Below are 14695 nucleotides of genomic sequence, written 5' to 3' on the forward strand. Positions count from 1 at the left end.
ACCAATAGGTCACTGAAAAAAATCAAAAAGGAAAACCTTGAGACAAATGAAAATGCAAACACAGTGTTTCAAAATCTACTGCGTAAAGCAAAGGCTGTTCTAAAAGAGAAATTCATAGCAATACAGGCCTACCTCAGAAAGTAAGAGAAATCTCAAACAAACCATTTAACCTCATACCTAAAGGAACTAAAAAAAGAAAACAAACTCAAAGGGAAAATAAAGATCAGAGTAGAAATAAATAAAATGATACACACACACACACACAAAAACAATAGAAAATATCAATGAAACCAAAAACTGGTTCTCAAAAAGATAAACAAAATTGAAAAACCTTTAGCCAGACTCATCAAGAAAAATAGAGGGTCCAAATCAATAAAAGAGTCTGAATAAAAGGGCCCAAATTGCAAAGAGTCAGACATGACTGAACTGAACCGAAATCTGTAAAATTAGAAATGAAAGAGAAGATACAACCAACACCACAAAGGATTTACAAGAGATTACTACAAACAGTTCTATGCCAACAAATTGGACAACCAAGAAGAAATGGATAAATTTCTAAAAACATTCAGGGACCAATTACTAGTACTGAAATCAAATCACTGATCAAAAAATTCCATCCAAAACAAAAGCCCAGGAGCAGATGGCTTCAAGGGTGAGGTAAATTCTACCAAACATTTAAAGAAGACTTAATACCACTCCTTCTCAAACTATTCTAAAAAACTGAAGAGGAAGAAATGCTTCCACATTCACTGTATCAGGCCAACATTATCCTGATAGCAAAACTAGGTTTTATATTCCACTTCTTTCCAAAAAGAGGAAAATGTCTATATGTCTATCCATTTTCTACTTATATCTAAAGACTACGAATTATTATATACCAAAGCAGAAGTGAAGAAGTGAAGTCAAAGTCGTCAGTTGTGTCCAACTCTTGCGACTCCCATGGACTATATATATAGTCCATGGGATTCTCCAGGCCAGAATACTGGAATGGGTTGCCTTTCCCTTCTCCAGGGGATCTTCCCAACCCAGGGATTGAACCCAGGTCTCCCACATCGTGGGCGGATTCTTTACCAGCTGAGCCACGAGGGAAGCCCCACTAGAGCAGAACCTCTACGATTTGCTCGGTCTTAATTGTAAAGGGATACTCCAGTCACTGCACTGATGCATTGAAAAAGCATTGAACTTAACAGCTGATTCTCCAAGTTATTTCTTATCAAAAGTAGGGTTCTGGCGATAGCTGGTTCCCCTCAAAGTTTGAGGATAATAAACAGAATTATCTTAGTGTTATAAAAATGTTCTGAATATTTTAAACTAGTAATCTAGATTTTATTGATATAAAGAAGCAATCAAACTACCACCAACCTTTGTGGCGGATATAAGGTTTTATCTGGTTCCAGACTTTGGTCAGCAGGCTGAGTTTCAGACGGTTATAAGGTGAATTTGATACCAAGTTTGCAAGACACTACAAAACACAAAGAGTAGCTCATTAATGGGCCTGATTAAGCCGCAGCACAGAGACAAAATTTAAAGCATTTAATTAAAAAACAAAGTCTTTACATTCATTTGAAAATCAGTCTTTTTTTTCTTTTCCCTTTTTAAAGGGAAAAGGGCACTTGGTACAACTTAAAAGGAATTGTCTTAGTAAATCATTTATCTGGCCATACAAAGAGATCACATATACAAAGATCACATATAGCTGTGATCAGACAAGTAGGAAGAACAGACTTCCAATCAGGTTATCTTTAATAAAATTACTTATATTCTTAAGTCAATTTATTTGTGGGCAATATAAACATTACACAAAACTGAAGTAGAGAAAGTGCCTCTGCCAACTCACTGATATCTTGGCACATTTACCTTAATGATCTGAGTGAGGGTCTGTGAGGATGATTCTGCCACCAAAGCTAACAAAAGACATCTGTGCAACTCTTTAATGCTGGAAGCGATCATTACGGAAAAGGGAGTGAAAGCCCTTTTGTGGTCACTGGTATCTTCAGCAACGGAAAGAAACTGCTTTGAGCCTTCCAAGATGGCAGATAAAACTTGCAGGGCACAGGCACGTGTCTGAAATTTCAGAAGGATTCACTTCAGTGAGTTAAAAATCAGGAGTCAAATCCCCTTCTTCCTATATATACTTTTCATTTTCAAAGTATTTAGATAATTTTAATTAGACGAATAAAGGCAATGTGATTTCTATCACGTCCTAAAAGTAGCTGTGGACTAAGGCACTTGCACCGTCATTCCCTACCCTCACTTAAAAAAAAACAAAGAACTTTAAATCACATTGCTCTTAGGTTTTCTTACTATAGGGAATAAGTCTAAGCTATACCATAGTATAGAAACCTAAAATCACGAGCATGAAAATAACTTAAGGACGAGAAGCCTAGTTTAGTTGAGCATAAAGCCAACGGACAAGAGATAAGTCAACAGCCTGTGGGGTGGAAAAAGATAGACCCATCTACGATCTGTTTTACATCAAAGTTCCTGAGGACATTCTGCTTTACATTCTACCCTAAAGCGTCCATGAGCGCTCAGTGTCAATTAAATAGGATCTTTGGAACTCCATGCATACTCAGCTTGGCAGACACCATTAGTGACCAACTTTCAAAAATATTCTTAGGTACAGAAAATAACACTAGCTCCAATAAAAACCTTTGATACTCAAAGAAATACTATTAAATATAACCTTATGGATGGAAAGGAAAATACGGGCACCTCTGTCAGTGGACTGCTGTTATCTGTCAGGAATAGTGCCTTTGACTCAAGATTTTCTTTATAAGCTTAATTACTTTTAATTGGTACTCTGACAATTCTGCGGCATTAAAAATCAGAAAGGAAAAAATAAATGGAAAGAAAGCCAAATTTAACCAAAATGGAATGTAGGTGATAAATGCAGGACTACTAATGAAACACTACTGTACTGTCTTTGGTCAGCTCACCCCAAAAGGCCAATTGAAAAGACTTTTAAAAAGCAAGGAATCAACATTATAACTTTAGGATCTAATCTAAATATTTACTCAGTAAGAAGCACATCGGAGTTTGGTGTGAAAAAGGTTTTCCAGAAAATCTTCAACTGTGTTATCTCCAAATTGCTGTTGTTGTTCAGGAGTTAAGTTGAAACAAATCATTTCTACATGCCTTTTAGAGAGTAGAATCATAAACAAAAAAACCAAAGTTTTTGTGAGAACAAATTTATAGTACAGCAGAATGAGTCTTTGGAATTAAGCATAATCACTTAAGAAAGTTAGGAAGTTGACAATGTATGAGGACAGTGGTGTGTGTGTGTATGTGTGTGGTGTGTGTGTGGGGGTGGGGTGGGGTGGAGAGAGAGATCTCAAGCACAAGTCAGCTGATCCAAGAACTTAGATAAGGGGTTACCAAAACTCTTCTGTAAAGGGCCAGTAGTACAAATTTTATATTCTAGATTTTGCACACCACAGAGTCTTTGTTGCAACCACTCAACTCTGCTATGGCAGCACAGATGCTGTATAAATAAATAAATGTTTCTGTTTTCAAATAAAATTTTTCTTTTCGACAGTGAAATCTAAATTTCATATAATTTTTGCATGTCACAAAATATTCTTTTTATTAAAAAAAAATTAAAGCATTAAAAACCACTTAACTCATAGATCATACAAAATCTGGTAGTGAGCCAGATTCAGCCCATTGGCCATAGTCTGCCAACCCTCTGATTAGACCACTGGCTGGTCTTAACTGAAAAAGGTAGATGTTATGCTAAAGAAACTGCCATTTCTATAAAATGTAATTAAAATCTACAATTTTAAGAGCTTGCCAACCAAACAAAATTAAAAGCCAAGCCGTAAAAAGAAACTAATATTCAAAATAAAAAGTTTTCAGCTCAATTAACTTTGCTTCCTAACTGGGAAAAAGCATTTCTAACTATCACAGATGAAAACAAAAGAATGTCAGTGAGGGGCTTCCCTGGTGGCTCAGTGGTAAAGCACCCACCTGCCAATGCAGGGGACACAGTCTGGTCCACATCCTGGCCCCGTATGACCCCACCCCTGTGCAGAGCAACTAAGCCTGTGCACCACATTGTCGAGCCTGCACCCTAGAGCCCATGCTCCGCAACAAGAGACGCCACCTGCGCACCGCAACTAGAGAAGAGCCCCCACTCAGCGCAGCTAGAGAAGAGCCCACAAAGCAAAGAAGGTCCAGTACAGCCAAAGTAAATAAATAAAATTATACATAAAAAATTTCTCAGTATGTCAGTGACGACTGTGCTTCCAACTGAATGCACCACAGGTTTATACCAGAGCTGCCATGACCTCCAAACCATCATCAGTGTGCACTTGAGGAGAAGCTATGACACTACTGTCCTGTCACGTTTCATCCTGGCTAAGGGAAACCTCAGTCTATGCTCCCCAACTCCATACTCGACAAGCACCCGAGAAAACGACCACTCAGCTTTTACACATGGCTGCACCTTTAAACCTAGCTCTGATCAATCCAAAATGCTATTCCACTCCAGTGACATGAACTAGGTACTTTTAATTTTCACACATAACTTTCTAGCAGTCTTTCTAAAAAGCCTCTCTCACCGATAAAACACTTCTTAACATCATTAAACATTTCAAAAATAAAAAAGATATAAATATCATGAAAATTATGTCAACCTACTTTCTTCTGCATATTCTCAGATATTTACTGCAGTTCTGTTCAGCTGGAGGGTCTTCAAAAATATAAATACATATATATATATTTTCAATTTTTATAGCAGTTTTCCTTCCAATTACTAGACTGTCCTCATTAGTTATTTATTTGCCACCATCATTTTCCATTTTCCTCCCAGGTTCTCATTTGTTTATGATTCAGTCAGTTGGAAACATTTTTACCAGTTTAACTATTTAGTATAGAGAGTATCTGAAATTACCCTATAAAACATTTTTTGTGCTCATAATTGAGGCTAGTTTATTTTTCTTCACTCTATGAAAAATGTCGAAGGGTCATTTAGAAGTTTCCTTATATAGTAATCAGCTAATCAAGGAGATGATCAAAGGGAGTTCCAATGCATTATGAATTGCTAGCCTTCCTCCTTGCTTTTAAGGGAAAAATTCTAAAAACAGAAAAGAAATAATACTATTGACCTCATTAAAACTATTTACTTTGAGAAAGTAGGTTGGTTACCTGAGGACATGAGATACCATTCAGCATGACTTTTTAATGTTCATTATCGTTAAGGGGAATCTAAACAGCAGACTACTTTCCTTATTTGGGTAAAAAGCTAACTTCCGGAGAAGAGTTAACATATCCAAGAAGAGGCAAATATCTGATCAGCCACAGCTACCTTGCTGTAGCTATCCACGACTGCCAAGTTATTTTTTCTTCTTTTTTAAAAACAAGTTTTTCTCATTAGACTATGTATTACTATTTATTACTATGATTTGAAAAATACAGAAAAGTAGGAAGAAAAAAAACCACGTTGGGATCATAAAATTCTCTATCAATACTTTCATAAAACATCATCCACATTCCCCAGCCTTACATATCTTTCATAACCACTATATATCATGATATTCCAGTGTGTATTTAAGCCATTTTGAATTTTTTTTCTATTGTAAACACCATGGCAACACTATCATAAAAGAAACGGACGCACAGCTGCTTCAGTGCAGTTCAGAGAGGACACTGAAGCAGCAACGCAGCGTGCTCATGCCGCAAGCCAGCCCTGGGGCAGGAGGCCGCAGCGTGGTCTCCCTCAACCTGACAGCCACGTAAGCCCTATCCTCCTATCCCCCTGCCCATCAAGTGCTTCTCAAGTCAGGACTTGGGTCAGTAGTAGTAAGAGCCTTGTTCTGATGCGATCAGATGGGGCAGAGGGAACAAGAAAGACTTGTGGAGTCGTCCTAGTTCTAACACTTAGAATTGAAACGTTCTTACCCTTGGAGAAGGATCTTTTAGCGTAAGAGTCATCAGGGACACAGACTGTGGGCTTCCAAGCTCTGGTGTATCAGGAACAAAGGCTGACCAGTAGCCATAGAGAACTCTTTTTTCTATTGATTTTATAGTAGAAAGAAAACACGCTAATGCTCCTTGGCGAACTCTGGCTTGGTAAGACCTTTAACAACCAAAAGAAGGAAGAAAAAAGTCTTTTAATTGCTTTTAAAAACATGAGCATGAAACACTATTTTTTACAGGCAACTCAAATGATACAGTGAGAAATTCAGCATTCCACTCCACATAAGTCTGAAAGATGCTAACATATTTTTTAAATTATTTCAAAATGTGGTCAAAACATGTTAAAGCAATTTGTTTACAAACAAGTTAATAAGGTTGATAGTTAAAAAAAAAAACTACTAGCTAGCAAATAAGAGGGCAACATTTTGATATTAGGAAATTAGTATACAATATGAGATACTCCAGAGTACCCATTCATCCAACAGACAGGTACTGAGAATACCTAAGTATGTGCCAGGCACTGTGCTGAGGCTGGCAGCCAGAAACAAAGCTCCTGCCCTTGACAAGCTTATTATGGCAAAGAAAGGCAGTTAAAGAGACCTTAGCACAGTAATCAGAGACGAGTCACATAAGGGAGTGACTGGAATAGTGAGTCAGAAAAGGCTTCTCAGAGCGTGACTGTTGAGCTCACATACAAGATGAGTAGTGGTTAATAAGGCAAGAGGCAAAACAAGGAAAAGAAAGAATAAACCCAGGCAGAGGAACCACATGGACAAAGGCAGAGGAGAGAACAATGCAAACTGCAGAGTAACGCAAAATCCCACATAAATGAGAATCTTCAAGTTACAGCATGTGCAATAGACTTTAAGGTTATGAGCTTACACACTCAGTTCAGAATATAAAGCATAAAAATATAACAAAATACTACTACCTCACTTTATTCTGCATGCCTCCTTCAGCATCAGAATAGTCTGACTCACTACTGCTGACCCTCTTCCAACTGGAAGAGCTGAAGGGTGAAGAGACTCGGTCTTTTCCTGCCGCTCCACTTGCAGCTAACGGCAAACTCTGAGCACCCGGGGGGGAGGGGCACTGAGTGTCCCCTCTGTGCAGGTTCAGTCTGCCTGTGCCAGCGACTGGGGCCACTTCTCTTTCACCACTGGACTCCTCCTCCTCCTCCTCTCCTTGCTGGATTTTCTTCGCTTTTACTTTTGATTTTTTCTTTTTATTCTGATTTTAGGAGCAAATGAAAACATGTACATGATAGCTATTGGTAACTTCTCATTTGATAATTACTTAGTATGTCCCCAACATGTAGTATGGACAAAGAAGAAGAGAAGAGAAAAAAGCGGCACTCACTCAACACTCTCTGTGTCAGGCACTACGCTAAGTGCTGACATACACCTTTCTGGACTGTAAGAAACAAGGTGTGAGATACATGGGACAGAGCAAAACGTGTCATCTGGGTTTAAACACTATTGCTGTGAGCCGGGGCAAATCATTTAGCCTCGCTGAGCTTGCCCGTCCTCATCTGTTTAAGTACAAGCTAATGCCACCTGCCTTGCCCGGCTGTGAAAGCATTCAGGCTTTTCAACAGAGGTTCTGCAAGAGATTGAGGTCACAGAAAATGACCTGGGTGACTGTCTTCTCAGTTCTCGCAAATAGGATATACAGCTAGTACCACTCTAGATGCCTAGGAGAAACATGACTCCATTACATACAATCCATGTTTTAGGGCACTGCTGCTGCTGCTAAGTCGCTTCAGTCGTGTCCGACTCTGTGCGACCCCATAGACGGCAGCCCACTGGGGCTCTGTAAATACAATGTAAACACCAATTTCTTCCTTTCTTCTACTTGCTTCTCTCAGACATCCAAAGGTCTTTGGAATCTGTGCCCTCCTCTGCATGCCCAAGGTCCCTAACCTCATCACCTCTACCTTGGATAATTACTGTGGCTCCAGACTTCTTACCCTTTTACTTGCTACCACTGAGATTTTTCTGAAATGCAAATCTGATCATATCACTCCCCTACGTTAAGATTCTTCATTTCTACCACCTAAAAGATAAAAACCCAACCTCCTTAGCACAGGGTTGAAAGACCCTTATGATTTGGCCTCTGCTACATACCTGCCCCACCTTCCCTTCTGCACACCTGACACTCTAGCCCACTGGTTAATAAATAGGCTGCATGCATTCACACTCCCCATGGTTGTTACCCATTGCTCTCTCGGGAAAAAGCACTCTCCTTCCTTCTCTGTACTCATTCCTGAGGCTCAGGTGAGCCACTGTGTCTTTTAAAAAAGCACTCCTTACTCATCTATTGGTTGCCCTGAATGTGCCCCTAGAATATGCTGTGGATATTCTGATGAAAGAAATCATAAGACTGCAATATGGTTGTTTGTTTATCCACCTTCACCTTTTCCCTCAAATTCCTAAAACCAGAGTCAATGTTCCTAATGCCTAGCACAATGTCTGGGATATAACAGGTGCTCAGTAAATGATGAGTAAGTCAATGAGTGAAATAATTTCAAATTATAAGCATTTCTCAGGTAATATACTTTTAGGTGCAATACCTAGGCCATGTATCTGTATGGTACTCCAACAGAAACATGAGGGAGATGGCAGCTGTCTGGAAAGACCGAGAAATCTGACAGTGGCAACAGAGGCCTATAATGTTTTGCAACCAGACTTTTAGAGAAAACGTCTGCTGAGCTGTGGTTCAGAGCATTTGAGGGGTGAGGATGACTGGCTATGGGTATAAAGTGAATGCCCGTGTTTATAGCTGTTATACTGCCTGAACCACTTACAAGTATTAAGATGCTCTAACTGGTATTTTTAGCCATCTGATGAATTTAAACTTACTATGCTAAAAATCCTAAGCTGAAATAAAATTCAAGGTGAGCCTTGGCACAGCAGTGATGCAAATCATAGAAAACACACGGAGCAAGCAAGTGAAAACAGTCCATAGCTTAAATCTAAATAGACGTAAGTGTACCACAGCTGGGCGAGAAGTGCTGGACTCCGACTGCTGTGGCTGGATGGGCGGCCGTCCATCGTACTGAGGAAGCGGAGTTGGGTACAACACAGTGGGCATCTCTATGTTTAGTCCAGGGAGTCCGTGGAACATGGATTTCTAATAAAGATTAAGGAGACACACACACACAATGAATCATAAAACAAGGTTATTCACCATATTCTGAATCACACAGATGAACAAACTGATGTTTAAAAGCTTTACAAAGAAAACTAAAATGGGATACAAAACAGATTCCCTGAAGGATTAGGGCTTAAAGAAGAGTTTAATCTCATCTAGTCCAGAGAGATCTGGTTTGGCTAGGTTTAAGTTAAAATTTTATTTACTTATTACTTTTGCTTATTAATTTAAAAATTTTATCCAATCAGTTTTACCTAATTATTTTATCTGTGATTTTTTAAAACTCATCTCTCATATCCATATCCAAATCTAGCTCTCTATGTATTTGGAAGCAGGGGCGATGGCACAGGAAAAAAATCAAAATTTTAGTCATAATAAAGCAAAGTTATCATACGTGACTTTGATCTAAGACCACCACAAAGTTCTTACTATTTCCCAGTTGAAATGAAGACAGCTGGATCCTCAGAGAGGCTGACCTGACTTTCCCACTGACTGGCAGGCTCAGAAGCCAAAGGATGACCCCCTAATTATACATGTCTTCTTTTTTTTTCGGCAGCACCTCACGGCATGTGGAATCTTAGTTTCCCAGCCAGGAATGGAATTCAGGCCCCCTCCATTGGAAATGTGGAGTCTTAACTGCTCTACTGCCAGGGAAGTCCCCCTAACAATACACATCTTGACTGGCCTGCCTACTACACGGGAGCTAAAGGCAAGGAGAATATCTGGTTCTTCTTCCAAGTCCACACAGATTCAAGACAAACTAAAATAATCTCAGATCATACCTCATTAACTAGTCCTGATAAAATTTTAGAATTCTGGTAAGTCTACTAAAGCAAGATTTATTCTTTTCGGTTCTTAATTTTAAGTATGTTTGAAAACGAACACTTTATTTTTCTCTCTTAAAATATGATATTCTAAAGCTAGCCTTGGAGTAAAGAGGTAAGCCGTCCTTATGCCTGAGGTGTCCACAGGAAAGACACTAACCACAGTGAGGACTTGGGGTTTAAAGAGGCAATGCCTTACCTTCAGCACAGCTAGAAGAGCTCCCAGTTCATCAGTCTGTGTCAGTTTCATCTTCCCACCATTTAGGAGAGACTGTATACCTTTTAAGGCATTTTGCAACAACTAGGGGGAGAAAAGAGAAAAAGTTAAAAAGTAAATGAAATTTGTTTGTCCAGGGATCAACTTTCTAGCACTTCGTAGGATGGAAAAAAAAGACCTTTAGGCGATTAAAAAAAAACAAACTTTAGATGTGGGACGGGGAGAGAAAAACAAAGATGAAGATCCAGAGGACAGAGCTGATGATCGACTACCAATTATTTTCTTGAAGAATAGAGTGCTTTTATTGAGTACGAGTGGTCTTTTTGTACATGTTCCTAAGCCAGCATATACTAATGGTGAGCAAGAAAAAAAAAAAAGATGTTTAGTGGGAAGAATATGATAGGAATAAAAATGTAGTGGCAGAGATCAGAAACAGGAAATCTCTTTTATCATGTAACCACAGGAGCTCTTTTATCTTATTTTTTTTTACAGCAGCTTTTAAAAGCAAAGGAATGCATGTGGGAACAGGATTCTGGAGGGCAATTCTGATCAGCATTAACTTTTTGGCCAGTAATCTCATTTATAGGATTCTGTACTTAAGAAAAACTCTCTACAGGGAAAGGATATGAACTGTAGCCTTGTGTAAAGTAGTAGAAATGCTGAAAAAAACTTTCATTTCCATCATTATGACAATGATTATTTAAGAAGCTAAACCTCTGCTACATATGAAACTTAACAATAACAGCAAGCACTTTCCCAAGCATTTTAAATGCTTTTAGATCATATATACCTCATAAGACCTCTACAAGGTAGTTATAACCTCTGTCCCATTCCAGAGATGAAGAACACATAGGCTCAAGATCTTGCCAAGGTCTCCCAGCCGTAGCAGTTGTAAAACATGAGGTACATCAAGAGGTACTAAGAAGATGTTCAAGATGTATTAACTTTAAAAAGGAGAGTTGCAAAACAGCACACTAAATATGATCCCATTTAAAAATTTAAAATATGCTCATTTTTTAGAAATACAGAAAAAGAAAACCTGGGGGCATGGAGAACAAATTGCTCCCAGTAGTTTTATCTAAGCAGACTTTATATAAGAAATTTTCACCACCTTTGATCTATAATTTTTGAAAAGTGTTACTGAATTTAAATCACATTAATAAACTATCATCTTTGCATCAGATTTTTTTAAAAAGAAATAAAATACTGCAGATTTTGTTGAAATCCACCCCTTTACCTTCCATCTAAAAGACAGTCACTAGTCTGAAACTGTACAGCTTTTAAAGTCAGGAGTGGAACAGTAGTTTTAAGAACTTAGAATTGCAAAACAAAAAACAATGGCAAAACAAAACAAACAAAAACATTTCTTGTTATTTAAATCTGAAAGATGATTTCAGTCTTTTTACGTTATAATCATTCCCCTATGCATGTATCTCTAGACAAAACTAATACAAGCAACCAAATTAAACTCTTAATAGCAGCTTTCATTCCACTGCTGCTTCTAGACACATCGGTAACCGTCATAAGATTAGAGGTAGTCTCACCCACCATGCAGAACGTGATGTCATCCATGTCAGATGATTTTGGAGACTGTAAAGTGGTCAAGAAAACTTGGAAGCAGATATTTTGGTAGGGCTCCTCCAAGTACGGCTGTCCGGGCACACTAAAACATACAGAGAAAGCAACTCAAAACGCAGTTGCCTTTGAAATAGGGCTTGCAAAAGAGTAACAGTACCATTGACTAATGGAATTGGGATATATCCTGAATCAAACTGTATCACAGAAGATTATGCACTTTGGTTAACTACTGCTGTGGACAGGCACAAGGCTGGAAGGAACAGGAAGAAGAATGGTTTCCTCAGGGAAACGTTACAGAAGTTGGTAGGGAAACAAATACACAGAAAGAGAAATCTTTTTTATTCTGCTTTTTGGTTCTTAGAGGGAAATAATACAGATGTCCAGCTAGAATCACACCGTTGGACCTGCCTCCTGAGCCACTGGACAATACGGCAATGTGGAAACAAGATATTACACATCCGTTCAAGCTTGGGTTGCTCACTTTCTATTGCATGAATCCAGAACTGGGCAGCTGGTATTGCTTCTATTTTCTTTGAATAAATTGGCTATGACAGATATATCTCACCAAAGCTTAAATTAGTATGAATATATCCTTCTAAAAGATTTAATACGGTTACAATTTATACCAACAGAAAAACAAAACCTCAACACACTGCACATATTATCACTTTCACCATATTTTAGAAATAAGGCCCTAGTCTATTTTTTCCTTTACTTCTTTATGAGCTTTCTTTACAAGCAATGTTAAAATTAAAAATAAACAACATAAGATGATCTTATTAGCAAAGAGCATGAGAAATGCAACATAAGATTATTTTTCTAAGTTGGCTCTGGCTTCAGACAGATTGAACCACCTACAAAAGGCCCATGAGAGGCCCTGTCTTATCACAGCTTGGGAAATGACTGAATCCACATACCTGAGACATAAGTTTGCCATACAATGCACTGCAGCTCTCCTAACTTCAGGGTCCGACTGAGCCAAGTCGCTCAACTTCATCAAGAGTCCACTCTTGCCAAGCAAGTCTGGAAGGTACTGAAACAAAATCACAGCCAATGTTGGCCGAAGGAAAGCTGCTAGGAAAATATTATTTTTTAAACAGATTTCTTTTTTTTTCAACTAAAGGAAATTTAAGTACCAAGAGACTAGTTGCTAGGTAAATCCTTCAGATAGGCATACAAAAATATGCCAAAAAACATCAGTAAGGATCAGTACTCTCAGCCAAGCCTGCTGCTGAAGCTCTCTCGTCTTGGCTTGGCTGAATACATGAAAGGTAATGATAATAACGACTGATATGTACCAAGTCCCAAGCACTTTACAAATGAGACTTCACCCCCAGAGGAACTATTTTACACATGAGGAAACAAGGCTCAGAGTGACTGAGTAAGGGTTACTCAAGGTTACACATTTAAGTAATGGCAGGAGAGAAATCTCAACACATGCCTGCGGGTTTAGAGCCTGTGTTCTCAACCTTCAAAGCAAAGACAGAACACAGTTTACCTTTTGACACTTTGAGCCATTGCAGTAAACCAGGGCTGCCAGAGCTTGGAGAATCTGCATGTGCGTCCAGGAACTGCACTGCTGAATAGCAGAAATAGTATATGCCAACAGAAAATCCAGGTTCTGCTCATCAACAATCACCTATCGAGAGGGAAAAATAAATATGATCTAACTTTTAAAAAAATATTCCTTTTCAGACATGAATGCTCACCTGAATCAAGCTGTGTGTGAGAGAGTACGTGTGTGTCCATATTTTTTTGTCAAAAAGATCTGATCGAGAGAACCTTCTTCTTGCCCCAGTGTCTGCTCCCTTCTTTCCCTTTAATCCTTCCACTCCAAATAGAACCTGGCAAAGTCCTTGTAACTTTTTCTTGAACTAACCAGACAGTGGCAGTTGTAAATACACAGATGTTAAGTCTGATCCACTGAAAAGAAATTTTTTAAATTTTATTTTTTTAATGTCTACAATGTTGTATTGGTTTCAACTATGTTTCTTTATACCTGGTAAATGCTTGACAAACACACTGTGACTAAATATGCCTGCTAAATAGCTATTATGTCTTTGCTATGATGTGGGGAATATAACAGGAAGAAATAGCATATTCCTGTCCTTAAGGAGTTTATGATTTTATTGGATAAAGTACACTAATCCAAGTATCAATTCATGGACAACTGAAATAAACTGTCTTCAAATGCCAGAAACTTGTTCAGGGTTATGGGTGCCATGCATGATCAGGAACTTTACTAACTGTCAGTGTTAAAAAGATGATATAGCTAAGAATGTAGGCTTCCCAGGTGGTGCTGCTGCTGGTGCTGCTAAGTCGCTTCAGTCGTGTCCAACTCTGTGCGACCCCATAGACGGCAGCCCACCAGGCTCCCCCGTCCCTGGGATTCTCTAGGCAAGAACAGGTGGTGCTAGTGGTAAAGAAACCAATTGCCAATGCAGGAGATACAAGAGACGCAGGTTCGATCCCTGGGTTGGGAGGATCCCCTGGAGAAGGAAATGGCAAGCTGCTCCAGAATTCTTGTCTGGAGAATCCCACGGACAGAGGAGCCTGGCAGGCTATAATCCATAGGGTCACAGTCCATAGAGTCGGACATGACTGAAGTGGCTTATTAGCACATGTAGCTAAGGATAGCCAATGTTCAGACGCCACCACATTAGTCTGAAAAATTCTAAACTCTAAAACCGTCTTATTTCATTTAGGAAGTCACAAGTATCAGACACAGTTGGCCACCTGCAGCATTCATCTCCTCTTTCCTTGCTGGCAGAGGGCTGATCTTATTTGGATGTCCACCTTTCCCACATGAGACCTGAAGGTAAATCCCAATTCTGCTAAGACAGTGGTTTTCCATCAGTGGCGATTTTGTCCCCCAGGGAACACCTGGCACTGTCCTGTAGACACTTTTGACTGTCACAGCTGGAGGAATGCTACTGGCATCTGCTGAGTAGAGGCCAAGATGCCGCTAAACATCTTCCAATGCACAGGACAATCCCTCATAACC

General features: G+C 39.1%; 1 protein-coding gene across 1 annotated transcript in view; it reads right to left on the reverse strand.

Moving 5' to 3' along the window:
• HEATR6 (HEAT repeat containing 6) overlaps positions 1–14695 on the reverse strand; it is a 32646-nt gene that overhangs the window by 14066 nt on the left and 3885 nt on the right. The window contains exons 3-11 of the mRNA XM_027516882.1: positions 13190–13330; positions 12609–12724; positions 11662–11776; positions 10096–10197; positions 8914–9051; positions 6851–7149; positions 5902–6079; positions 1858–2064; positions 1363–1462 (exon numbers count right to left, since the gene is read on the reverse strand). Of these exons, the coding sequence (XP_027372683.1) occupies positions 1363–1462; positions 1858–2064; positions 5902–6079; positions 6851–7149; positions 8914–9051; positions 10096–10197; positions 11662–11776; positions 12609–12724; positions 13190–13330 (1396 nt within the window). The remainder of the gene's footprint in view (positions 1–1362; positions 1463–1857; positions 2065–5901; positions 6080–6850; positions 7150–8913; positions 9052–10095; positions 10198–11661; positions 11777–12608; positions 12725–13189; positions 13331–14695) is intronic.

This window comes from Bos indicus x Bos taurus, chromosome 19 (assembly GCF_003369695.1).
Source record: "Bos indicus x Bos taurus breed Angus x Brahman F1 hybrid chromosome 19, Bos_hybrid_MaternalHap_v2.0, whole genome shotgun sequence".
Classification (NCBI taxonomy): domain Eukaryota; kingdom Metazoa; phylum Chordata; class Mammalia; order Artiodactyla; family Bovidae; genus Bos; species Bos indicus x Bos taurus.